Consider the following 26,610-nt stretch of genomic DNA (forward strand, 5'->3'; position numbering starts at 1 on the left):
CTGAACTAAGTCAAGAAAACCAGAAACTATGGAAGAGTTTCACTTCATTGTTTGGGATCATGGACAGAATACTTGAGTTATTGTGAAGTATGGCCTCTTACAAGGAATAGAGCTTGGAAACTTTATTCTTTTGAGTTCCTAGAATCCCCCAGCCACCATGGCCATTGCAGAAACAGTCATGCACAGCCTCCTACCATTCCAACAATTAGGGCTGGGTTGTCTTCCCAAATACTGGAAACAGGTAGACAGGGTTCAGTATCTATTCATCCTTTATGAGGTGTGTGGACCCTTCCTTCTCAACTGTGTTGGATTCTAGGAACTGTAGTCCAATAACTTCAAGGGACACTATAATAAAAGTATAGTGTCTAGATCAAGAGAAGTAATAGTGCTACTATATTCTGCTTTGGTCAGGCCCCACCTGGAATATTGTGTCTAGTTCTGGGCACCACAATTTAAAAAGAATGTGGAGAAACTGGAGCATGTCCAAAGGAGAGCGACTAAAATGGTGAAGGGTTTGGAAGCCATGCCCTATGAGGAACGACTTAGGGAGCTGGGGATATTATTAGGCTGGAGAAGAGAAGGTTAAAAGGTGATATGATAGCCCTGTTTAAATATTTGAACGGATGTCATATTGAGGAGGGAGCAAGCTTATTTTCTGCGGCTCCAGAAAACAGGACCCGGAGCAATGGATGCAAGCTGCAGGAAAAGAGATTCCACCTCAACATTAGGAGGAACTTCCCTAAGAGTTGTTCGACTGTGGAACAAACTCCGTCAGAGTGTAGTGGGGTCTCGTTCTCTGGAGGTCTTTAAGCAGAGGCTGGATGGACATCTGTCAGGTATGCTTTGATTGAGATTTCCTGCATGGCAGGGGGTTGGACTGGATGGCCCTTGTGGTCTCTTCCATCTCTACAATTCTATGATTCTATGATCCAAAAAATGGGAACCACAGGCTTGCAGGATGGCTTCCCTGGCTACTTTTAGTAAGAATCATAGAACTGGAAGAAACCTCATAAGTTATTTTGGTATTTGTTTTTTTTTCCTACTTTTGTCTTCCCCTTTTGTTGCACACAAGGAAAAAATATTCTTGTCTTGCAAAATATCTTAAAATACACAGATTTATTATGATGCAAACAGGAAAAGAGCAAGAGACCAAAGACAAGCATGCTGCTCAACAAATAGCTTCTCTAATAGGCATGAGCAAGACAACCTTGAGAGTATGGGGGTTTCATCTAGGGTTGTCAGATTTTAGGACCTGCCTCTGAGTCTCCAGTTTGATCTCCAGATAGGAGATAGGGGTCCAGTTTTGGTGGGCTCAGCTCCAGGCAAGAGAAAGGGATGTGTGCAAACCTCCACAGCACTGCACCTGTAGAGCAGCAACTTGCTACAGTTTGCAAGGTTTATTTAATGTGTTGCTGTGATTTGCAGAGACTCAGCAGGGTGGTTGCGGTCCATGCACTTACTTATTTAGCTTTCTCCTTCCTTGTTGTTATACCACCAAGTCTCATGCTCCACTGTACTCTATGTCCACCATCTAGCTAGAAGCAAGTTGACTAGATTAAATGTCCCATCTTCCTATGCAAGTAAGATAGAGTAATCCTCAACTTTCACCTTGATCTGAAAGCAATCTCTTCAGATCTTTAGTCTGGGAACTGTCTCTTTAGATGACATTTCTGTCTTTCTTTCCAAACAGGAAAATATGTCTCTCTTTCTTTCAATCTCTCTGAGCATTTGAATGACAAGCTGTGAGCTGCTGTGGTTAGGTTCTGTCCCTAGATCTCACGTTTGGCCTGGAAATCTAAGAGCCTGATAGATTCTTGAATGGGCAACCCATGTCTCATCTTTTTACAAGACAATGATGTTAAAACTATTGCAGTGCCACTCCTTGTGGTGCTTGAGCAACAGGGATGGGCAACTTCAGAGGGTTCAGAGGCCAAATGCCCCCCCCCACTAAGCCCACTTTAGGGTGCATCCAAATGCACAAAACATACAAAATAAGCAAAAATTGCAAACCAGAAGTGAATGGACTTCTAGTTTCAGTTTTTTTTGGGGGGGGGGGGGAAGTACTGGTGAAACCTGTTCCTCATTTTTATCACAAAGCTTGTAAACCTGGATACATGCAGAAGTACATCAATTTCTCTTTTGGTGGCAGAAGTCAGAGGCCATAAAGACAGCTTTGCAGGCCACGTGTTTCCCAATGACATCTCACAAAATTAAGCTTTAAATAAGGTAATATTGCAAGCAGGCTGTGTGCTGGACTGTGAAAAAACATAGGGAGGCAGTTGTGAAATATAAAGTCAGTCCTTGAGAAGGAGATAATGGTTACGCAGTCTTGCTGGAAGAAAATTATGCTCCATTATAATGGGAGAACTAATACCCCCACAATGGAATCTCAGAATGAAATGTGAGGGTGTTCTGTGTTGCCCTGCTTTACAGCGATAACAATTATAGTTGTTCATGAAGTGTACACATGTCGATCATGCACAAAGCTTATGCAGTTAATGGCCAAAGGAAATTAAGAAGATAGAATGCCTGCTTGTTAGATATAAAAGAGACAAAGATGCATTACTGGGGTGGAACACTTGCTTTGCAAGCTATTGCCTTATATTCCCTTCTGCTGCAGAATTCAATAAAGGTTTTGTTTCTGTTTTTCCTCAAATTGGTGTTGTTTAATGGGAGAAACACACCGGACACCCCCCCCCCCGGAGCCCTGAAAGGCAATACCATTATCCACACTTTGCCAACCCCTGCCATAGACCATTGGGACCAAAGACCATACATGATATGGCAAAGACCAGTAACTTTGGTCGTTGCTGGGCTCCTCTGTTCCCTTAGGCTCACCTATTATGCTCTCTATAGGATACGATTGGACATTGTCAGCTCGCAATAGTTTCCAGCTGGCAAGACCTGTGGGTCACAACTGAGTCACATGGGGAAGTCTTTGTAAGATTGTAAATATTGTTCTGCCAGGCATCATATTGACTGTAGCATGAGTTTCCAAACTCCAGAATTCTTGCATTTCTGTTCCTGCATAAATGATTATCTGACAAATCTAACGAAGTACAAATACAGAATCAGCTCTGATCATTACAGAGTTCTTTGTTTATTGCAGGCAAGAGCAACTGCCAAGAGTTGAAGGAAAGCTTTGCAATCTCCTTCTTGCCAGGAACCATACACATAAATGCAGAGACAGCAATCGATTGCCACAACATTAGTTGCAAAGCAAAACACATCTTACATCCCACATTACAGGACATTATTCAGGAACCTGCACCTTTTCTGTAAACCAGTTAGTGTTTTTGGGGAGCTTCCATAAGCACTAATTTCCGCAACAAGGTGCATGTATCCAGATTTTGCCTTTAATGTAGCAGCTCTTTTGAATGATATCATCAACAACAAACCAAAAAAATAAAAAAATAAAAAAAGGAAAGATAAACAATCATATTTCAAGAAGAAAATATTTGTCCTCCCCAATCAAACATGAACAATGTTTGGCCTTTACTTGTCTTTAATTTGAACAGATGGACACAATGACATAACAGGGAAGATTCCAAGTCATTCTAGTATCAAATGGATTCTGTATATGTGGTATATTCACTTCCAACTGAAATGGAAAACCAAGTCCACTAATTTTGAGAACGTCAGCTTTACTTCAGTCACAGAGAACCATATTTAAGCTTTTTTTAATGTTGAAAATTGGAGGATTGAGAACAAACTGAATTTTCTTCTTTCTGCAAGGCTCTAAGTACCTACAGGCACAGATGGTTGCCCTTTTTGCAGTTAAAGCAGTCAGTGTAAGGAAAAACTAAAAGGAAAAAATGTTTGATAAAAGTAATAAATATAACAAGTTACCTCCCTTTTCTTTCATATTTACTATATTTTGTATGTATTTGCTATTTTTATTGCCTGTTTCTGATATGGGGTAGAATCCAAAGATGTAGCCATGTCTGGAATATGAATATGCAAAGGGATTTTGTAGCACATTTGAGATGAATTGTGCTAAAGAAGTTGTAGTGTAAGCTTTCGTAGACTTGGTTTGCTTCCTCAGATGCACGGAGGAAATAGAAGTACTTCACACAGCAGTCCATGTAGCGCCTTTGAGACTAACTGAGAGAGAAAAAAGATGTTGGTAAAATAACCTTTTGTCAACTTAAGTCTACAACGTCTGCTTCTTCTGATGCATAGAGTGAAGCGCCTAAGAACAGATGCCATTTGAGGAAGTAGACAAGTCTTCAAAGGCACATGCTACCAACTTCTTTCTTTCTCTCATTTAGTCTCAAAGGTGCTGCAAGTTCCTTTTGCATACTGATATTCCAGACTAACAGGACTCTGTCTTTGAATTCTAGGAAAGAAAGTGTTTCAACATTGGCAGGGCTGTTCTGACATCAGATGTCTGCTTTTATTTTTAGCAGCATTTGCCTCTTCTGCCAATATGTTACATATGTACAAAGTGAGAATACAGTAAAAATTCCATATTAGAAAAATTATGCTGAAACTGCTAGCCACCAATGGCCACTAGCCTTTCTGGTTGGAGCATTCTGGGAGTCGTAATCCAAGAAAGTAATTTTCCCAAGGTCCGCGCAATTCTTTGTGATTCTTAGCCCATAACTAAGATGTGTTAAGTGAACCTCAGGATGCACAACTTGTTAAGTTGACAAGGAACCAACAAAAATCTATGTGATCCAGTCTGTTTTTGTATTGGTAGCTTGGGAATTCTATGGCAGTGGGACAATGAATTAATTCTGGGATTTAGTTTGAAATTTAAAGGAGCTATCCAAAGTGCTGAACTGATTTAAGAAAAAGAGTTCAAAACCATAAACAGGTGCTGTGAAGTTTAAACTGAAATGGTTCACTGACATGCAAAGCACCAGCCATAACAGCTTCTCTGCAAGAATCCCAGCAACCAACAAATGATAAATTAGGGGCAGGAAACACTGGTAAGAGCCCATAGTATGGGATGATGGAATTTGTAGTCAAACAAGATCTGTGACAGATGCACATTCCCATAATCTCACACAGGACAGTCCACCAAAATCTAGCCAATAGACAACAATCTATACAAATATCTCAATTAACAAAGACAATGTACTCCTAAACATCACTTCTTTAATAGAAAAATTGGTACCAGAGATGGAAATAACATGGAAAGGTATGGGTTGCTGTTGTGTGCCATCAAGTTGTTTTTGACTTATGGCGACCCTAAGGTGACCCTATCATGAGGTTTTCTTGGCATATTTGTTCAGAAGTGGTTTTCCATTGCATTCCTTTAAGGATGAGAGCATGTGACATGCCCAAGATCACCCAGTGGGTTTCATTGTCAAGCTAGGAATCAAACCCTGCTCTCCAGAGTTGTAGTTCAATACTCAAATTACTATGTCACACTGGCTCCCTAGGGACAGGGCCTGCACCACACTTCCCCCCAAAAACACCCTTTGAGGCCAGGCCAAAGCTGAGCAATTCTAGACTGCGTCAACAGAAGTATAGAGTCTAGATCAAGGGGAGCAATAGCACCACTCTATTCTGCTTTGGTCAGGCCTCACCTGGAATACTGTGTCCAGTTTTGGGCACCACAGTTCAAAATGGATATTGAAAAGCTGTAGTGTGTCCAGGGTAGCCAAAATGGTGAAGGGTCTGGAAACCATGCCCTATGAGGAGAGACTTAGGGAACTGGATATGTTTAGCCTGGAGAAGATAAGGTTAAGAGGTGCTATGGTAGCCCTGTTTAAATATTTGCAGATGTGTCATATTACCTCTTACCCTTTCCCTCCACCACTCCCTTCTCCTTCTGTGTCATGTCTTTTTAGATTGTAAGCCTGAGGGCAGGGAACCGTCTAACTAAAAAGATTTCATGTACAGCGCTGTGTAAATTTACAGCGCTTCATAAATAAAGGTTAATAATAATAATAATAATTAAGGATAGAGCAAGCTTGTTTTCTGCTGCTCCAGAGAATAGGACATGGTGCAATGAATTCAAGCTACAGCAAAAGAGATCCCACCTAAACATTAGGAGGAACTTCCTGACAGCTGCTTGACAGTGAAACATATTCCCTTGGAAAGTGGCAGAGTCTTCTTCTTTGGAGATTTTTAAACAGAGGTTGGATGGCCAGCTGTCAGGAGTGTTTTGATTGTGAGTTCATGCATGGCAGGGGACTGGACTGGATGACCCCTTTTGGTCTCTTCCAACTCTATGATTCTATCATTCTAAAACAGAAGCACAGCTCGATGACTTTCAGCAAACTTTGTATTCAAAACTAAGAATATGCACATGTGAAATGAAACAACCATTTCAGGGTAGCCTTGCATAACTAAACGAAAACATTGTGAAGTTTCTATAGACAACCCAAAGGCTTCAGGGACAACTTTTTCTTTCATCAGTAGCTCCTTTTCTTATGATTTCCATTTTGGTGGCCAAACCTAAAGGTCTATGCTTCTTTAACATATAGATAGTATCCAACAACCTCCGGCTAGATAGAGCCTTTGTAAAAAGGTTCTTCAGTGTCAGAGGCTTTGTTAACCGAGGCATGAATGTATTTTCGTTCAATTCCTCCTGCCCTCCAAGCCCGAAGATCTATTCTATACTCTTCAGGACTGCTTTCACTATGGAAGGATGAAAGAAATAGAGTAGCTTCACCTCTCTATTAAGGAGGCACAAAATCAATGTGGAGGCATCTACTTCATGCTGCAGCAGAACAGCCACAAGTGGTGGTGGTGATGGGAGCTTCCACGGTTCTTCCTGTGACTCACGGACCGAAGGGTTTGCCCCTGCTTGCTTTTGCAAAGTACCCGGAGGCTCAAATGGAAGCTGCAGAGGTTCCTCTTGACTCAGCACTGACTCTCCAAAGATGTTATGATCGAGGCTAGCTGTTAACACCCTTGTCAATGGGGTGGTGGCTAATCTGTGCCAACTTTTTATCAGAATTGGCATTTGCTATCCAAGGTACTGAACCGTCATGTTGCTCCCCCTTCATGTTTGCTCTTCCAAATGCAGAGCAGATCCACCATGACACTGACATGGAAGCCACCAACTGCCACTGGTGAAGATGGGAAACCAAAGCCTCCCCCTTTGCCAAAAAAAAAAAAAAAAAAGGCCTGGGAAAGTGTACTTTTTTGGGTTTATTTCAGCTGTTTTTTGAGGACTGGCTGCTCAAGGGGACTGGGCATTGCAGAACTGTGCTGTACTGTCTGGGTTTTTTAAACTCTAATTTTTATTAAAAATGAGAGATAAAACAAATATAGTTAATTATATTTTGGGGGTATATTTTTATATACTTTTGTAACTTCCAAACTAGGAACTAGGAACTTTTATATCTGTTGTAACTTCCAAACTAGGAAAAAGGAGGGTCATTACATAAATAAATGAATAAATAAAATAATAATAAAGTAAATAAAAATAATGCAATTATTTTGAGAGCCAGCATGGTAAAGTGGTTTGGGTGCTGGACTAGGACTCTCGAGACAAGGGTTCAAATCTCTGCCTGGACATAGAAATGCACTAGGTACCTAGGAAAAGTCACAGTCTCTCAGCCTCAGAGGACGGTAAAGGCAACCACCCTCTGAACAGATCTTGCCAAGAAAATCCCATAATAGTTTTGCCTTAGAGTTGCTATAACCTGGAAATGTCTTGAAGGCACACAACAACAAACTGCAAATCCTACGAGTCCACAGGACAGAACCATGGCATTAAAGAACAATAAAGGCACTATAATTCTGTAGTGTGAATGATATCGCTGGGGATAACATTAGACTCAAGACAATTAGGTTCAGCTAGGATTATAAAGAGACAGGGAAAGAGTAGAGTCAATTAGGATTTCTATGTGTTAAATGAATAACCTTTAACTGCATGTTGTGGATGTTGTTGTTGTTGCATGCCTTCATGTCATTTCTGATTTAAGGTGACCCTATCATGGGACTTCCTGGGGCTGAGAGTGTATGAATTGCCCAAGGTCATCCAGTGCACTTCTATGACCAAGTGGGGAACCGAAACCTGATCTCCAGAGTCATAGTTCAGCACTCAAACCACTAAACTACACTGGCATGCTTTTCTCTTTAATATATTCTCTTTAATAAATGTAATAAAATAATATGCTATTGGTTGAATCGAAACACATAGTTTCTGTAGTGGCATTAGTGGATCAATGATGGTGGTGTCTAGTTGTGTGATTATAAGAAGAAAGAGTCTCACTGTTGAGAGCAGTGGGACAGGTAAAAGTTCCCACATTTGGTGCCATAATTGTCCTCCCATCATCATAATTATTATTTTGTTGCTGAATTCAAATATATACCCATGTTAGTCTGTAGAATCAGTATTTAGAGAGATCTTGAAGTACCTTTGAGACTAACTAAAATAAAGAAGTTGGCACCATGAGCTTTTGTAGACATCAGCATGCTTCCTCAGATGCATATTTTGTTGCTGCTATTGTTGTGCCCCTTCAAGTTCTTTCTGACTTAGGTTCACCTTAGGATTGCTGTAAGTCAGAAACAACTTGAAGGCACACAACAACAAAAGAAGGAGATGTCACCACCTCTAGGCAACTGGTTCCATTGCCAAATTGCTCTCACTGTCAAGATGGTCTTTCTAAACTTCAGTTGAAATCTACTCTCCTGTAACTTAAAACCATTCGTCCTGGTCTTACCCTTTGGTAAAGAACAAAACTGCCCACTCCTTTCTGTGACAGTCCTTGAGATATTTAAAGAGGACAATCATATCACCCCTCAATCTTCTCTTAACCAAGCTGAACAAGCTCAGTTCTCTCAATCTTTCCTCTCAGTTCTCTCAACCTTTCCTCTCTGCCATGGTCTCCATGATGCTTATTATCCCTGCTGCCCTTCTCTGAACCTGCTCCAACAGGTCTATAGCCTTCTCAAAATGAGGTGACCAGAACAGAACAAAGTACTCCAGATGAGACCTGCTCAGCACAGAATACAGCGGAACCTCCGCTTGGAAACTGTACTTCTATTAATGCAGGCTAAAATAGCATTCACCTTATTTGATGAAGCATCACACCGATGGCACATATTCAACTTATGTTCCCAAGGATCCCTTCCCAAAAAAGGATACCAAAGTCCTTTTCATATGCAGTACTGCTGAGCCATGTGTCCCACATCCTATACATGCACATTTTGGTTTCTGTGGTCAAAGTGTAGAATTTTGCATTTGTCTCTATTAAATTTCATTTTATTCATTTCTGTCCAATTCTCTAGTTTATCTAGATCCTTTTGAATTCTGTTCCTATCTTCCAAGGTCTTAGCCACTCTTTTCAGTTTAGTGTCATCTGCAAACTTGGTAAGAATTCCCTCCACCGTTAGTGCACAGTTGAAGTCGTAATTTCCTGCAATGCTAGAAATTTGAGATCTGAAGAAAAATGAGGCTGAGAGGATGTGACTTTCTAAAGGTCACCCAGTGGGTTTCATGGCTGAACAGGATTCCAATACTGGTCTCCAGAGTCACAGCCCAGCATTTAAACCACTATGCCAGGCTGGCTTTGCTGGAGGCCCTACAGAGAACATATTAATCAAATCTGCGAAAATCCATAAAAGTCAAAACTGCAAATGTGGGGAGCTGACTGTAGTCCCTTAAATAAGAAAGAAAAACCTTTGTATTTTCAACAGCAAGTAAAACTGACCCTTTTAGACATAGATATTGTGATTTTACCCAGAAAAAAAACCACCCAGTTCATATACATTTACAGTATTTACACACACAAAACCTGCTACAGACTGTTCATGTGGCCATAAGAGTTCCCACAATAAGGGGCAACTATGAACCATGTGATCAAGAGAAAAAAGGTTGTCATTATACAGCAGCTTCCTGATCTCATCTGATTCTGGAGATTCAGTAGCAAGCTGTCGCTTCAAATTTGCATGTGATGGTATCAGGTCACAAGGCTGCCTTTGAAGGGGTTCTCCCCACCTACCTCCAGCAACCTGATTCCTTCCCACATGGAAAACCCATGACATCACCCGCACCACAAGGAGGATGCAAAATAGGAAGCTGAATACCAGATAATGCCGTGCAATGTGAGAAAGTGGAGCACATTGCGAAAGAGGCCACTCACTCACCCAGGCTCTGCTATTCCCGAGGCTTCCTTTCCAAGGGCCATTTCACGCTATGCAATTATAGCTCTGTGATTCCACTTTCACTGTCATGGCTGCATCCTATGGAATCCTGAGATTTGAAGTTTGGAGAGACGCTAGAGCTCTCTGGAAGAGAATTCTTAACACCTCTGCCTGAACTTCAAATCCCAGAATTTTATAGGATGGAATGATGGCTATTAAAGTAGAACCATAGCGTTAACATAGTGGAGCGTGAAAGAGACCCTGTGGTCTGTACGTGTGGCAGGGCACTGGGATTATCCACAAGACAAAGGCTTGTTTGTTTTTTAAAAATGTCAGAAAGTCTAGTCTAGTTAAACAACAAAATCAACAGTAAAGTAGTACAGTTGGTCCTTCTTATCCACAGATTCCTTATCCATGGATTCAACCACCTTGAAAATGTGTGTGTGTGTGTGTGTGTGTATGTATACACACACTGGAAATTCCAAAAAGCAAACCTTGATTTTGTAATTTTATATAAGGGACCTCATTTTACTATGCCATTGTATACAACAAGATTTGAGCATCCCTAGATTTTGGTGTCCAGGGGATCCTGGAACCAAACCTCAGTGGATATCCAGGGCCCACTGCATATTAAAGATTAACAGCTATGCAATACAACACCATCTCTGTTCCAGATCTTGAAAAAGCTCTTTTTTTGGTTTTACCATCTTCACACTCCCTCCAACCAGCATGCCCATTAGCTCTGTTGGCTGGACGATACTGAGCAGTGTAGTGCTAAAAAGATTGCATGTTCCAAACTCAAATTGCTATTCATCATTATCTAATACCTTCTCACGCATATGGCTGTTTGACCACAGCTCTGCCACCCTGAGCATCCAATGATTCATCAGCTTTATCTAGGTTCCTGTCCTGGGGATCTTTGAGACTAACTGTGCGAAAAGTTAGTTTCAAAGGTGCTACAAGATTCCTTTGCATACTGATTTTCCAGACTAACATTGTAATGTCTCTGAATTCTAGGTTCTTGTCCTATATATACTTTTTAAAAATAATAATTAAAAAAGGCATTGGGCATTTTCATTATTCCCTTTATGAAACTAATGCTGACTTTCTCAGTAAAGGTATTCTCCTTAACAAATGTAATTCCTATAGGAAATTCATACACAGAGAGACATATACATTTATGGCAGGACGTTAACTAGCATTTTAATAGAAACACCAGCCCCAGAGAGAGAGGTTTAGGAATTACCATTTTATTGATTGCTGTTGTTGTGTGCCTTCAAGTCGTTTCCGACCTATGGCCAACCTATCATGGGGTTTTCTTGGCAAGTTTCTTCAGAAGGGGTTTGCCATTGCTATCCTCTGAGGCTGAGAGAGTGTGACTTGCCCAAGGTCACCCAGTGGGTTTACATGGCTGATCTGGAATTCAAACCCTGGTCTGCAGAATCGTAGTCCAGCACTCAAACCACAACACCACATTGGCTCCCTATCCACTGCTTTAAATGTTATTTAAAAGAACCAAATCAAAACAAGTTTTCAGCATACTGAATCCTGGTTCGGTGTTGTTGTTGTTTCGCAAACAGCTGTTGAAAATACATTATATAATCACATTGCCAGAAAGAAGTTCATTTATCAAAATGTCATTGTGAGGTGTTGTAAAACTTTGGATTTTGGTCCATTCATCATGTCACCAGATCATGTGCCAACCAGATGGATGAGTTTCAAAACACTGAGGTGCATCACATGTATACAAAAAATATTTAACCACATCCTAATTCCTCAGACCTCTACAGTCTGCCCAATTGCCACCTGCTGACAATGCCAGGTCTAAATTGCAAAGAGGGGAGAGAAGACAGCCCTGTTTTGCTCCCATAAACACAGGAAGTAGTTAAGATACAAGATAGTAATAATAAGGGTGGTGCACTGAGGCAAACAGGTGTTAAGAAAAAGGAGCCTGCAGGCCAGAGGTATAGAACACACTGCAGAAAAAATCCAGTTTGAGACTTTAACTGCCCCAACTCAGTGCTAGGGAATTTTGGAAACTGCAGTTTTGTGAGACATTTAGCCTTCTCTGTCAGAGAGCCCTGGTGCCACAATGAACTACAATTCCCAGGATTCCGTAGTACTGGGCCAGGACAGTAAAAGTGGTCTCAAATTGGATTACTTTTGCAGTGTAGTTTGGATAACAGACATCTTCCAGGAGCCCAATGTGGCAACCTGACCCCTTCTAACTAAAATCATTGAATCATAGCATTGGAAGAGGCATCAAGGGCCATCAAATTCAACCCTCTGCTGTCCCTGTTAATACTCTGTTGACCCACTTTCTCAACTACATTTAAAATGCCCACTTCCTTCCCTGCACTTTCCTCCTTCATCCTTCTTGTTGTTTGTTGCCATGTGCCTTCAAGTAGTTTCCGATTTATGACAACCCTAATGTGAACCTATCACAGGGTTTTCTTGCCAATATTTGTTCAGAGGGGTTTACCTTTGCCTGCCTCTGAGGCTGAGAGACTGTGATTTACTCAGGACCATCAAGTGGGTTTCCATGGCAAGAGCAAGCAATAACACTTTACATGTCTATACCACTTCATAGTAAACTAAACACTCTCTAAGCGATTTACAATCTGTAAGCCAATTTCCCCCAACAAGCTGTGTATTCATTTTACCAACCTACAAAAAGATGGAAGACTGAGTCAACCTGGAGCCCTGCAGATTTGAACTCACAACACTGTGGCTGTAGTACTGGCATTTAACCACTCCGCCATCAGGGCTCCATGGCCAAGTAGAGATTTGAACCCTAGTCTCCAGAGTCATAGTGCAATGCACTACAAACTACCTTAGTTTACTACAACCGCTGGACACAGAGTTCAAAGTAGAAAAGTAGTTTGCACCCAGTTAAGCAGGAGGGAGAAGAGGGATATTAGGATTATTGGTTGGTTTGTTTTTAATTCCTCCCTGGACTTTTCTGAATTCACCAAGGTTTATCTGCTTAAAATAGTAGTTTTGTGTGTTCTTTCTTATTAACAACTGTTCCAGTCTTGTTTTTTGGTCACACCATTTGGACCACACTCTAGAGTTGCCCTGCCACACATGGCTCAGTTTTCACCTGTGAAACATTGCTCTGTGTCCTAGCCTTTGGAACAGCAGAAAATAAGCTTGCATCATCCTCAGTATGATACCCCAATATTTAAACATTACTATCATGACCAAGGCTAAGCTGCCATGCCATTATCATATACAAGTGGCCTTCTGGATTCATGGGAGTTCAGTTATGGGACTTGCTGCAAATGCAAAAAATAAAAATAAAAATGAATAATCACAGCCTACACCATTAAATGGAAGTGATGTGAACATGCACATTTCAGCATGTGCATGTTCATGTCACCATCATTTAATATTATGGGGCGTGATGATCTGCAAATGAAGGCCAACTGTACATGTCATCCTTAGATATCAGGTTTTGGCCCCAAAATAACAGAGACTGGGATAATCCTGACCTGGGATCCCTAAGTAGAAGAGAAACAAGAATAGACAAGGGACAATTTTATCATTTGCCCAGTACATGGATAACATAAGATGTGGCTGGCATAAACATACAGTTAAGGGACGGAGCATGTGGTGACTGAATGTGTGGAAGAGAGTAGAAAAAAAACAGCTATGGTCTCAACCACTATTCACCAATTTTTCACTTTTCCTCCAAAACTGGGGCTCCATGCATCATTTTTTTTTAAAAAAAAAAGTTAAGAGTTCTCCCCAAAGAGGAAAGGATGGACAAGACCTCAAGGGCAGAACCAGCATTCAATTCACCAATATGTTTGTCTGTCATTTTAAGTTGGAGAGGTGGATCTGAAGCATGTCTGATATGTTCATGGTGACCACCATCCCTTTACTTCAACCACACATCACCTAACTTCAACTGTATGTAATGACATCAACTACTTACATCAGCACTCTGCGCTCTGGACCAAATTCAGCTTCATAGTAACCGTTTTCACAGTCTTTTCCGACAAGTCGATGGGGATGTGGCCGGTAGGGCTCATCCTTGGTCACTAAAGTTACTCTGATTTTTACTTTTCCTACGTAGTTCAAAATCTGCAAAGGGTGTGGGGAAAAGACAGAAAGGGTCAGCATCCTCTAGCTGAAAAAAAAAAAGCATTATGTCATCAAACTTCAGGGACAGGGCCTTTTCCAGTGATAGAACACATGCTATGCATTAAAAATACCCTAGGTCTAATCTCCGATGTCTCCATGCAGAGGTACAAAATACTCCAGTCTGTGGCCCTGAAGAGCTACTGCCAGTCTGTGCTAACGATATTAAACTGGATGGACGGTCTGAGTTGGTAGTACAGTGGTACCTCGGGATACGAAATACCCAGGTTACGAAATTTTCGGGATACGAAAAAATCCCATAGGGAATCATTGTTCCGGGTTACGAATGTTTTTTCGGGTTACGAAAAAACTTTTGGTGCTTTTTTCGGCTTTTTCGCACGGAATCGCGGCTTTTCCCCATTAGCGCCTATGGCAATTCGGCTTACGAAGGCTTTTCGGGTTACGAAAGCGGCCGCAGAACGAATTAATTTCGTAACCCGAGGCACCACTGTAGAAGGCAGCTTCTTACTACTGACCTTGGACCTAAATTTTGCCTTAAACTTACAGAAGCAAATGAATTATTCTTTCAAGAATTATTCTGACTCACTATGGGTCGTGATTCTGATATCAGTGGGGCAGCATGGATCCAATCAAAATCTGAACTTTTCTTCGGGTGCCGAGTCTCACTCTCCCAAAAGGATCAGCACCTTGGATAGCCCCATTACACTTAAATTAAAAGTTTAGAAACAGCTACTGGGCAGCAGCAGTAGTAGTGTGTGGGGTGACATTGGAAGAGGATCCTCAGAGACAACAACATAGCTAACACTTGTTAGTACTGCACAAAAGGAGGCACAGTAAAACTCTTTTGAATACCATAAAGACCCTATGATGCAACAATCCAAACTGAAACAAGAAATAGTGCCAGAAGATGAAACTCCCAGGTCAGGTGGCTACTGGGGTGCAGCAGAGCAAAGCTACGAGGGCCTCTGTGACTAACAATGCAACTTGGCTCAAGCCCAAGAACGTTCAGCTGTACAGATCATGAAAAACTATGGATCACTCTTAAATAAACAGGTGATGCATAATCTGTACTCAGTACAAGAGGCTTCCCGCAGACAGAAAACAGAGAAATGGAAAGGTTTCCAGTTGGCAAGGAGAATCAGGCAAGGCAGTGTTTAATCACCCTATCTGTTTAACTTGTACGCTGAACTTATACATACAGTAGGATCAGAAGAAAGCATATAAAATGAAAGAAAGAGCATCAGCAATTTGAGACATGCAAATTACACCATGCTACTAGCAGGAAACAAGAAAGACTTGGAACGATTACTGAAGAAAGTCAAAAAAGAAAGAGCAAATGACAGGTTTACAGTTTAACATTAAGAAATCAAAAATAATGACCACAGATGATTTATATAACTTTAAAGTAGATGATGATGACACATTGAAATAGTTCAAGATTTTCCATGCCATGGCTCCACCTTTAATCAGAACAGAGGCTGCAGTCAAGAAATCAAAAGAAAACTAGGATTTGGAAGGGCAGTTATAAAGGAACTAGACAAGATGCCGAAGCATTATTATTTTTATTATTTTATTTTCTTATATCCCAACTTTCTCCCAACATAGGGACTCAAGGCGGCAAGCAATGAGATATGTAATTGAATACTATAGTTAGGATTGTCCATGCCATCATATTTCCAGTTTCTACATGACTGTGAAAGTTGGACGCTGAAGAAAACTAATAGGAATAAAATCAACTCCTTTGAAATGTCGTGCTGGAGAAGAGTTCTGCATATATCACATACTGCTGAAAAGACAAATAAATGGTTCCGAGAGCAAATCAAGTTGAACTCTCCCTGAACTCTCCCTACAAGCCCAAATAACTAAACTTACATACAGTTTTTTGTGGGTTTTTCGGGCTATGTGGCTATGAGGCTGTCATACTTTGGACATATCATGAGAAGACATGGCTCACTAGAAAATAATAAAGTGGTAAAGTAGAAGGCAGTAGGAAAAGAAGACTGCATTACAGTTGGATAAACTCAAGCAAGCAAGCAAGCCAAAACCCTCAATCTGCAAGCCCTGAGCAGGGCTGTTGTTGATAGAGTGACTAGAATAGTTTATTGTGGGTTTTTCAGGCTATGTGGCCATGTTCTAGAAGAGTTTATTCCTGACGTTTTGCTGGCATCTTCAGAGAATGCTGAAGATGCCAGCCATAGATGCTGGTGAAACGTCAGGAATAAACTCTTCTAGAACATGGCCACATAGCCCAAAAAACCCACAAAAAACTATGGATGCTGGCCATGAAAGCCTTTGACTTCACAGTAACTGGACTGTCTCTCGTTCATAGGGTCACCATAAGTTGACTTGACAGCAGTTCACAACAAAAACCTGTATAGAAGAATAAAGTTATGAATTACCAGGCAGGATTTATCATTGCAGTTAACTGTTCTGGGGTGCTCTTATCTAACCATAGCACTGTTGTTTATGTTCAATGTGTCTTAATCTTATTGAATTTTTAAAATATTCTAGAGCTATATATTATTTATTCCATATTGTACTTTTTATTGTAGTTATTTAGGATGCGAATGGCCTATGGTTCAACCATCAATAAACTACTATTACTGTTAGTGTATGTGTATGTGCCTTCAAGCTGCCAACTGACTTATGGCAATCCCCCTAATTTCATAGGGTTTTCTTACGTATGGAATTTGCCTTATTGATTTTGTCAGTTCTTTCCTCTGCACCTGGTATTCACTGGTGATCTACTACCATCCAAGGGGTTTTGGTGCCTTTAGGGTATTTAGGCCTACTGCTACTCTTAAAAAATAATTTCCCAAGCTCTGACAAGTGGAAAGCCACAATAAATAAATATAATTAATAGGAAGACTTGTACATGGAGAACAAAAATGAATTACTTGAAAAACAAAGAGGAATACCTGTATAGATGGGAAAGTCCGATTGATATCAGTGCTGTGTTCTCCTGGGATGCTTCCTGCTGATCTCCCTTCACATTTGTATCGGAAGCGCATCCCTCTCTGTCTCGGCTGCTCACATATTTCAATATATGGCTCATGACCATCTTTAGAAGGAAGAACAACAAAAAGCATTAAAAAACAAACAGACCCTGAGCTGATCTCAAAAGATCAGAGCTGAAAAACAACAGTACATAGTATAAAACAAAAAACTATTCCAGATTCCCAGAGCAACATTAGGAAGATGGTAGACTGGAAAGTACTGGTAAATCTCTGAGTGGTTTGCCATTTCCAACACCTGTTTAGCAGGAGCAGCTATAACTTTTTCAATATAATCAAAGAGAAAACCTGGAGTAACTTTGAGTGAAAAATTATTTTAAAGGGATTATGAGCTCATTTCAATTCTTCTACCAGGAAAACAAATTCCTAGACTCAGAATGTGCTCAGAATTAGGTGCAGGAAAGACTTTCTGGATTTAAAAAAAGGCTTTTCCTAGACCTAAAATGGTCTAGGGGGCAAGCCCAAAGCATGGAAAAATGCCATCTTATGCCCCCCAGGAAAAATTATAGGCTTTTTTTTTTTTACTTTTGGGGGTCATATCCCCCCAAAACAGCTCTATGGAAACTTTTCCCATCCCAGGTTTAGATGGTTTACATTTTAGATGTCACAAGACTGTATCTTCCCCAGATCTTTTGTAGCCTGAAAGTGGTCCTGCAGTTTGAAAATTATTTATAATATATTCAAAGCAAATCAACCTAGGCCCTGTCTACATGGACCATATAACCTATTGCCTTGCTGTTTGTTTCCTCTTTTTAATTGTAACCTGTCATTTTGTCCCAGGTTGCTTGAGAGAGAGTAAGAAAATTATTTGGTTTCTCATCCTGCGACTCACATCATTGCCAATACTGCCTAATACGTCAAATACATCAGCCTCATTATGTAGATGGAGATCTGTGGTTGGAAACAAATGGTGCCATAGGCATATGCGCTCATGAATGAACTGGGGGCGTGTATGAATGGAAGCGGCATACAGTGATCAAAAACATAATATTCATTTTCATATCTGTTTTTTAAACTGACTGTTTCCTCTCTCATTCAGAACATTGTCACCCACAGAATAACCACCAGGTCTATGTGGATACATGTCACCTATGTGAAGACTGGAGAATATGGTTCCCAGATCTCAGGGCCTGGCCCTTCTCCTATTTTCATAACAAGTGGGAGGAATCTGGAGTGTGTCCGGAGGAGGGTGACTATAATGTTGAAAGGTCTGGAAACCATGTGATGTGAGGAAAGACTTAGGGAGCTGGGTATGTTTAGCCTGGATAAGAGACAGTTAAGAGGTTATATGATAGCCCTCTTTAAGTGTTTGAAGGGGTGTCATATTAAGGATGGAGCAAGTATAGCCCCGAGGGACTGTATTTGTTGCTGCTGTTGCCGGAGCGGCTGCCTGGGAGAGGAATCCACCCGCGCAGCGCGCTCCCACCACAGGACTCGCCGCCAACGGACTCACAGCGGCGCTGCAGGGACCGAGGGAGACCAGGAACACCTGAGGGGGAGCCGGGGAGGGGCGTGTCAGTGGCAGGGGCACGCCATAAAACCCAGTCGCTGGGGAACCTCCCCATCCTGCCCCCTCTAAGGCCCCGAGGGACTGTGTTTGTTGCCGCTGTTGCCGAGCGGCTGCCTGGGAGAGGAACCCACCCGCGCAGCTGCGCTCCCACCAGGACTCGCCGCCAACGGACTCAAGCGGCGCTGCCGAGACCGAGGGAGGCAGAAGAACACCTGAGGGGAGGCCGGGGAGGGGCGTGTCAGTGGCAGGGGCAGCCTAAAAACCCAGCTCGCTGGGGAACCTCCCCATCCTGCCCCCTCTAAGGCCCCGAGGGACTGTGTTTGTTGCCGCTGTTGGGGAGCAGCTGCCTGGGGAGGAATCCACCCGCAGCTGCGCTCCCACCCAGACTCGCCGCCAACGGACTCACAGCCACACCTGCGCAACTGGCGCATGGCTGCAGGGACGGGGGGCAGGGTCTATTAGCTGTGCTGCAACAGAGGCTTGACTTGGAAAGTAGTCTTACTCTGCTGCAGTTTTCTTACATTGTCTGTGTATGGGGATATATGCTCATGGATTGTGTTTTTTCCCATGAGCACCAATGTCATTCTAGCCCCCTCGATGATGTATATTGCCATCCAGCTAGATATGGTTTTTAGAGTTTTTATTTCTTGATTTATGTATTGTTGTGGATGTTTATCTGGGTTTTTGCTGTATGAGGGTGGGCTTGGCACTGTTTTTGATTTTCTTGTACTTACTCTTGTATAATTTTGTATTTTGTTATACTGTATTGTTGTATATTGTATAACTTTGTACTTTGTATTTTGTTGTAACAGAACTGTAGTATATTTGGTGTAACCCGCCCTGATGTTTCGAAGGGCGGTATATAAATAAATCTTTTATTATTATTATTATTATTATTTATTATATTTTCTTCTGCTCTGGAGACTAGGATGTGGAGCAATGGATTCAAACTATAGGATAAGAGATTTTACCTAAATATTAGGAAGAATGACCTGAGAGTGAGAGCTATTTGACAGTGAAATATGGTGCCTTTGAGTATAGTGGAGTCTTCCTCTTTGAAGGTTTTTGAACAGAGACTGGAAGGCCATCAATTGGGAGTGCTTTGATTGTGTGTTCCTGCATGGCAAAAAGCTGGACTGGATGGCCCTTGTGGTCACTTCCAACTCTATGATTCTATGCATCTCGGAATGAGAGCACTGCCTTGAAAAGCATATACTCCTTTGTTAGATTCTTTTTCTTAAATTCCACTGAAACTATGTGCAACTGTGGTTGATGATTAAAGTATTGTGCTTAATGACATTACTAGAGCCGGCCCAAAAGTTGCCAATATCTGACCTTGGCTGTATTACTCTATAGCCCATTAATGATAAATTTGTACAACTGACCCTCCACATTTCCGGCTTTGACTTTTGCAAATTTGATTATTTACAGAACTGATTAATATGTTCTGTCTCGGAACATCTAGGTCAGGGGTAGGCAACCCTTTTGAGCCGGGGGCCAGGTTGCTGTCTCTCAGACAACTGGGGGGCCGAAGCCAAAAAATAAATAATTAAATAATTTTTAAAAAAATAAATAAATAAATGAACCGGGACAAATGTAGGACAAAATTTTCAAATGGAGGGCACTTTTTAAATAAAAAATGGAGGACACGTGAAAAAATTTGCTGATTTTTAAAAAAATGTTAAGATGCATGTTTCTGAGGCTTCTATAGACAATTGCCCCACCATGCCCCTCGTGTGAGACGCCAAAGGCCCCAGTGGCAATCAGCGGCAGGACCGGGCTGGGGCCGGTCCCAAGGCCTTGCCGGGCCGCATTCGGCCCGCGGGCCGCAGGTTGCCTACCCCTGATCTAGGTCCTCCAGAGCTACTCTATGGCCAACGTTTGCCAGAAGTTGCTTTGGAAAACCTAGATGTTCCTAGACAGAACACTTCTCTAGGAATTTGTTGGTCCTCCTGGTCAACCTCTGGCAGATGTTGACAACAGAGCTATCCTGAAGGAGCAAGAGACTCCTAGAGAGGTGTTCTCTCAGGTAAAAAAAGAAATATACAGTAGTTTTTATTTGTGTTTTTTCCACTTTCATGGGGGTTCTGCATCCCTAACCCCAGCAAATGTGGAGGGCCCACTGTATATTTAGCATAAAGTAATGCTGAATAACTAGATCAGATTCCCTACAATCCAAATGTCTTGGATTATAAATCCCAGTAGGCTGGTTAACGGTGATAGGAGCTGAAGTCCAAGCCAAGCTCCTGAATTTTTTTTATTTTTTTTTACAGGGATCTGGTAAATCAAAAGCTACTCTTTCCAACGCAAAGCCATAGTTAAATCCAAAACAAATCAAAAAAGTATAGTCCCTTGAAGAAAAATACCTCTGGCACTTCCTCCTCATTTTTAAATCTGACTTCTACAGAGAGATGATTAGCTAGAAATAGAAATATACCTTTACTAGGAAGTAGAAACTTCCCCTACTGTTTCAAAAAGGAAAGAGAGAAAAAGAACTCATATCACAAGGTTGTTATCAAACTGAAAATTTATACTGTAGTCTGTAACTGGTGCTCTTGAGACTTTTAAATCACCCACTCAGTTGTTGATCTTGCAGTGCTTCAAATTACCAACTCAGTCTCAGGTATGCAAATCCTACCGTCTGGGAGCTCTTCACATGAGTACCCAGATTAAAGGCACAGCCAGAAATAGTTTTGTTAAACAAACTCAACACATTTTTGGTTATATATTTGCATTTCCTTGCATTTCCTTCTGCAGTGGAGTGCTAATTAATGCCAGTAACCTCAAAATCAAAACAGAATCTGATGCAGCCTTACGAATGGAAGCAAAATAATAATAATAATAATAATAATAATAATAATAATTTGTATCCTGCTTCTCCAGAAGATTGAAGCAGGCAGCAGCTAACACTAAAAACATCCCTAAAATACGATAATCACTTGCTACTATTGTATCCCAAACCCTCCCTAAACCTCTCATCCACAATAAAATACAATTAAATTATTAAGCAATTATTAAAACAATTATTAAAATTACAAGACAGAGGTAGTTAGGGCAGTTGTTGAATGATTAAACACAAGGTTGCTAAAATCTTAATCCAGGAAGGCTTGCTGGAAGAGGTATGTCTTGATTGCCTTTTTAAAGCAATCAAGACTAATAATACATTGAATCCGGCAGGCTATTCCATAATTTGGGAGCGGCAGTCCATGGCATCAGATATATATACTCCCCACCACCAAAATTATTTCTAAAAACTATATACCAAGAAGGCTTTTTATGTAAGACCGTGTACAGAATTTGATCGCTATAGTTCCTATGGCTCTTTTACAAAACACAGTACTAGGTTTCTAATTCTAATCATTATTACTATTGGCAGTTTAAGGACGAGCACTTAGAATTCTCAGTGAACTACAATGCCCATGGCAGTTAAAGGGTAATCATAGCACTAATAATTCTGTAGTATGAATGAGTCCCTGGTCTTGGTATGCTTTTCTCATTTCTGTTTGTGGGAATGAATGCTTTATGTATGCTTGACATTATGTAAGACTAGCAATGACAACATAATTGTCTCTGTTTTATTAATGTTAGTGGTTTCTTTGAGTTGTTGATGGTTGATGGTTTGTTTTATTTTGTTTTCCCTGCTTCTAATATACAGTTGTCCCTCCACATTTGCGGGAATTAGGGGAACAAGCCCCCCACGAATGTGGGAAATCATGAATAAGGCTCCTTCCCCTCCAATGCCTGCATCAGCTGAATGTAAACTGCTGCCATATTGCACAATTAACAGTCATGGCTCCATGCTAAGGAATCCTGGAATTAGTAGTTTGTTGTGGCACCAGAGCTCTCTGACAGAGGAGGCTAGATACGTATCTCACAAATCTACAGATCTCAGGATTTCATAGTATTGAGTAACGGCAATTAAAGCTGTGTCACACTGCATTAATTATGCAGTGTAGATGCAGCCTCAGTTAGTAACTATTGTCTGACTGAACTGTACTTTTAACATTATCAAACATGACAATGCTATTCAAAGGTATAGCCATGTTAGTTTGGAAAATCAGTATACGTATAAGGAGATCATGTAGCACCTCTGAGACTAACTGAAAGAAAGAAGTTGATAGTATAACCTTTTGTAACTTCAGCCTACTTCCTCAGATGCATGATTAGTTCTTATAATGTATATTATGGATATATTTTATGTTCCTAAAGTAACAAAGTGGGGTGCATCCATCCGATACAGTTATAACTTTCAGTGTCATACTTCCATCCTATCAAATCCTGGGATATTTAGCTTGGTGAGGGATATTGAAAGGTCCGCTAGAGAGATCGAGCCCATTCCTTTGAACTACAGCACCAATAGGTGGCCCACTACATCTGGATTTTAATATTTTAGAAAGATTAATAGTTTCCCAACAGAATTTGGGGGAGCAACTTTTTATAAACTGCAGCTCCCAGAATCATCCACCTAAAATGCCACAATGGCTGGGGAATAGAGTTGCTGACCTTTTAGGCCCTTTCTGGGCATATGGGGAAAGATTAGGACAAGGACCTAGTATCAACGTTTAGCTGGGTCTCTATGTCTCATGCTGCCACTGCCGCCTTCCAATGCTGAGACAGTGTGACTTGCCCAAGGTCACCTCTAGCAGGGATTTGAACCCTGGGCACAGGGCACAGTAGTTAAAGCAGTGTCAAACTGCATTAATTCTGAACTGCAGATTAAGCCATAGTATGAGCTCTGTCGTTCTTTGTGCTCTTCTAACCTGCTACTTTTCTTGGTGGGGACCAAGTTATTTCACTCCTAACCATAGATTTGAAATTTTGCAGAGAGAAAAGAGAGAATTCACATTTCACACAGATACCAAGATATCAACCTTGCCTTTCTGATTCAAAATAATTATTTTTGCTCCTAATAATTAAACCTAATATCCAGTGCATGCCCCAAGACACTGGATTTCCATGGCAGAGTCAGGATTCAAACCCAGGTCTCCAGAGTCATAGTCCAACTCTGATATGTCTCCAATATAGCTCTCTTTGCTCCCTGCTCAAATTCCCAGGGATTAAAGCTCAGAGGAAGCCTGAGCATCCCAAACTGAGATTGCTCAGAAGATAAACACACAGATTTCAAAGGCCATATTCCCGGATCTGTAGGAGTGGGCTAAGATTACTCAATGATCTGAACAAACCTGCCTCAGACTAAACCTTGCTGCCTCCTTTGCTTTTTTTTACATTCTTTAGAACTGAGAACAAAACCACACCCTTCCCTTTACTTTAGGTATATATGAGGAGAAGAGAACCACACAGGTGCATATTTTTAAAAATGCATTTAAAGCCACACTTTTGTGCATTTGTTCTGAGACCCAGTTACTTCCCCTTAGAGCATCAGTTATTTCCTCTGTGAAGCCTCACTTCTTCCTCTGCAGTACAAACCTCAACATCCTCAGCAAGGGAGAGAAACTGAACTACAGTCTCCTCCTATACCTCTGCTGCCTGCTTCTCAGAGTAGTAGCATAAGCCAAGTGAAGTGAACTGAATTGTACCAGCCAAGCCTTTCATAGCCATGTCGTTGTTGTCGTTGTTGTTGTGTGCCTCCAAGTAATTTTTGACTTATGGCAACCATAAAGCAAACCTATCATGGAGTTTTCTTGGCAAGTGTCTTCAGAGAGGGTTAAACCAGTTTGACACCACTTTAAGCTGCCATGACTATGTCCTACAAAATCCTGGGATTTGTACTTTGGTGAGCTATTCAGTCTGGTCTTTCAGAGAGCTGAAAGAGCACTACAAATCCCAGGGTTCTGTAAAATTAATAGAGTCATGGTAGTTAAAGTGGTATAATACTGCTTTATTTCTGCAGTGTGGAGCCAAGTGCAAGCCCCAAACTTTACTCTTGCAACAAAAATGTGGCAGGAGGGAAACTGTCTCAACTCCTGTGTGTTTCACAAATGCAATTTCATACACACACTAATATGTGACCTTTCACAGAGCTAGATACTTTAGTGCAACACCAGGCAGATCTGCAGGCACTGAATCCTCCTCCTGATTTGTGAAAGGCGAAGCAGCTGACCGAGTCAAAAAATGTGGCAACCCCAAACCACCATGCTTCATAGTCAACAGCTGCTCTGACTTCAAACCTGAATATGTCATCCACAAGCTACTACTAGTAGTACTTTTACTACTTTCCCTCTTACCCCCCCCCCCATGACTCAGGCTGAAATGACTGCAAGAACAATTGATGGTATCAAATATACAAAGCTAGTCTTGAGTCATCCTTGGTGTCAGCCTTGACCCAGTACAGTACTGTATTGTCTATCCTTTCTCTCTCTTTGACTGGCAGCAAACAACAACAATGAGTCTGGCTGCATCTTAAAGGCAAACCAGTTTTATTTGGCTTAAGGTTTCATAGACTGTCTTCAACCCCTTTCTCTAGAGACATTGCTCACCCTTCCTTGCATCTTAATCTAAGGAAATGGACTGCAAGCCGCCAAAGTTCCAGACAGGGCCATTATCATCAACGTCAACATCGTCATCATTTGGGAATGCAACTCTCAGCATCCCTCACTTTGTGCAATTTTGGGAGCTGCAGTCCACAAAGAGAAGGAAAAACAACACAGCTGCACCTGCACTGCCAAAATAATGCAGTTTGGCCCTGCTTTAACTGTCCTGGCTCAGTGCTATGGAGTACTGGGCACTGTCATTTTGTGAGACATTTAGCTTTCTCTGTCAGAGAGCTCAGGTGCCACAATAAACGACAGTTTCCAGGATTCCCTAGCACTGAGCCAACCAAGGCAGTTAAAATAGTCTCAAAGTGGATCATTTATGCAGTATGTTTTGGACCTTTGGCTGCATCTGCAGTGCAGATATAATCTGGTTTGACACCGCTTTGACACTAAAGTGCTCTCAAACTGGAACATTTCTGCAGTGTGTTTGGAACCAAAGTGGTGCCAAACTGAATTATTTCTGTTTAATGAAACACTTAAAGACCAACAACAACAAATAGTTTTGTTCTTGAATCTTGAATCCCGCTCTGATTCCCAGTTTTAAATCAATATAATAATAACAATCATCATCATTTCTGCAGTGCTTTTGGGACCAAAGTGATCTCAGACTGGATCATGTTTGGGCTCAAAGTGGTTCCCTCACTGGATCATGTCTTCAGTCTGTTTGGGACCAAAGTGATCTCACACTGGATCATTTCTCCAGTGCCTTTGGGACCAAAGTGGTCTCAGAGTGGATCCTGTCTGCAGTGCAGCTGCATCTCCCAGAGGGGAAAGAGGCCGCCAGGATTCGAACCGAGGCCCTCCAGAGGCTGCCAGCCGGAGTGGGGCTCCCCACTCTTCCTTACCAGCCATGGCGGCGAGGCGTCCTGCAGTCGGGGCTGGGAGGCTCCTGCTGCTCCCTCCGGGCGAGAGGCTGCTTCTGGCTGGAGCTGCTGCTGCTGCTGCGAGGCACAGGGAAGCCTCCCTCCTTTGGCTCCGCCCCTCGGCCCCACTCTGGGGATTTCCACCCACAGTGACGTCACAGCTGGAGAGCCACAGGGCTCCCCCACTTTCCCTAAATGCCAACCCAATCTGCAAAGAGGAGAAGGAGAGAGGACTAGGGCCCCTGTGGCCTTGGATGCAAAGCCAGCCCCAGACAGAGGGGCACCGCCTCCCCTTTCTTGCCTGAAGGTCAATTTGGGGGATCTCCTTCGCCTCCCTTCCTCCCACCGCCCCCTCCATCAGCCCCAAAGGCTTCTCTTCTCACCCACCCAACTTTCAAACTCCCCAGCAAGGTGGCTGCTCCTGCTGCTGATATTATTATTTCTATTATTATTAGATAAAGATAAAAGCATTTAAAAACAATATTATTATTATTATTATTATTACTAAAATTATTATTATTACATTGTTTATTTCCTTATTTCTATCCTGCCTCCCCACCCTCCAAAAC

General features: G+C 41.7%; 1 protein-coding gene across 1 annotated transcript in view; it reads right to left on the reverse strand.

Annotated features, from left to right (window-relative positions):
- Positions 1–26,078, reverse strand: part of REL (REL proto-oncogene, NF-kB subunit) — a 70,657-nt gene extending 44,579 nt beyond the window's left edge. The window contains 3 exon segments of the mRNA XM_042446888.1: positions 13,994–14,142; positions 17,079–17,221; positions 26,024–26,078. Of these exon segments, the coding sequence (XP_042302822.1) occupies positions 13,994–14,142; positions 17,079–17,221; positions 26,024–26,030 (299 nt within the window). The 5' untranslated portion in view covers positions 26,031–26,078.
- Positions 26,079–26,610: the final 532 nt, after the last annotated feature.

The sequence above is a fragment of the Sceloporus undulatus genome, chromosome 1, assembly GCF_019175285.1.
Source record: "Sceloporus undulatus isolate JIND9_A2432 ecotype Alabama chromosome 1, SceUnd_v1.1, whole genome shotgun sequence".
In the NCBI taxonomy this organism is placed as follows: Eukaryota; Metazoa; Chordata; class Lepidosauria; order Squamata; family Phrynosomatidae; genus Sceloporus; species Sceloporus undulatus.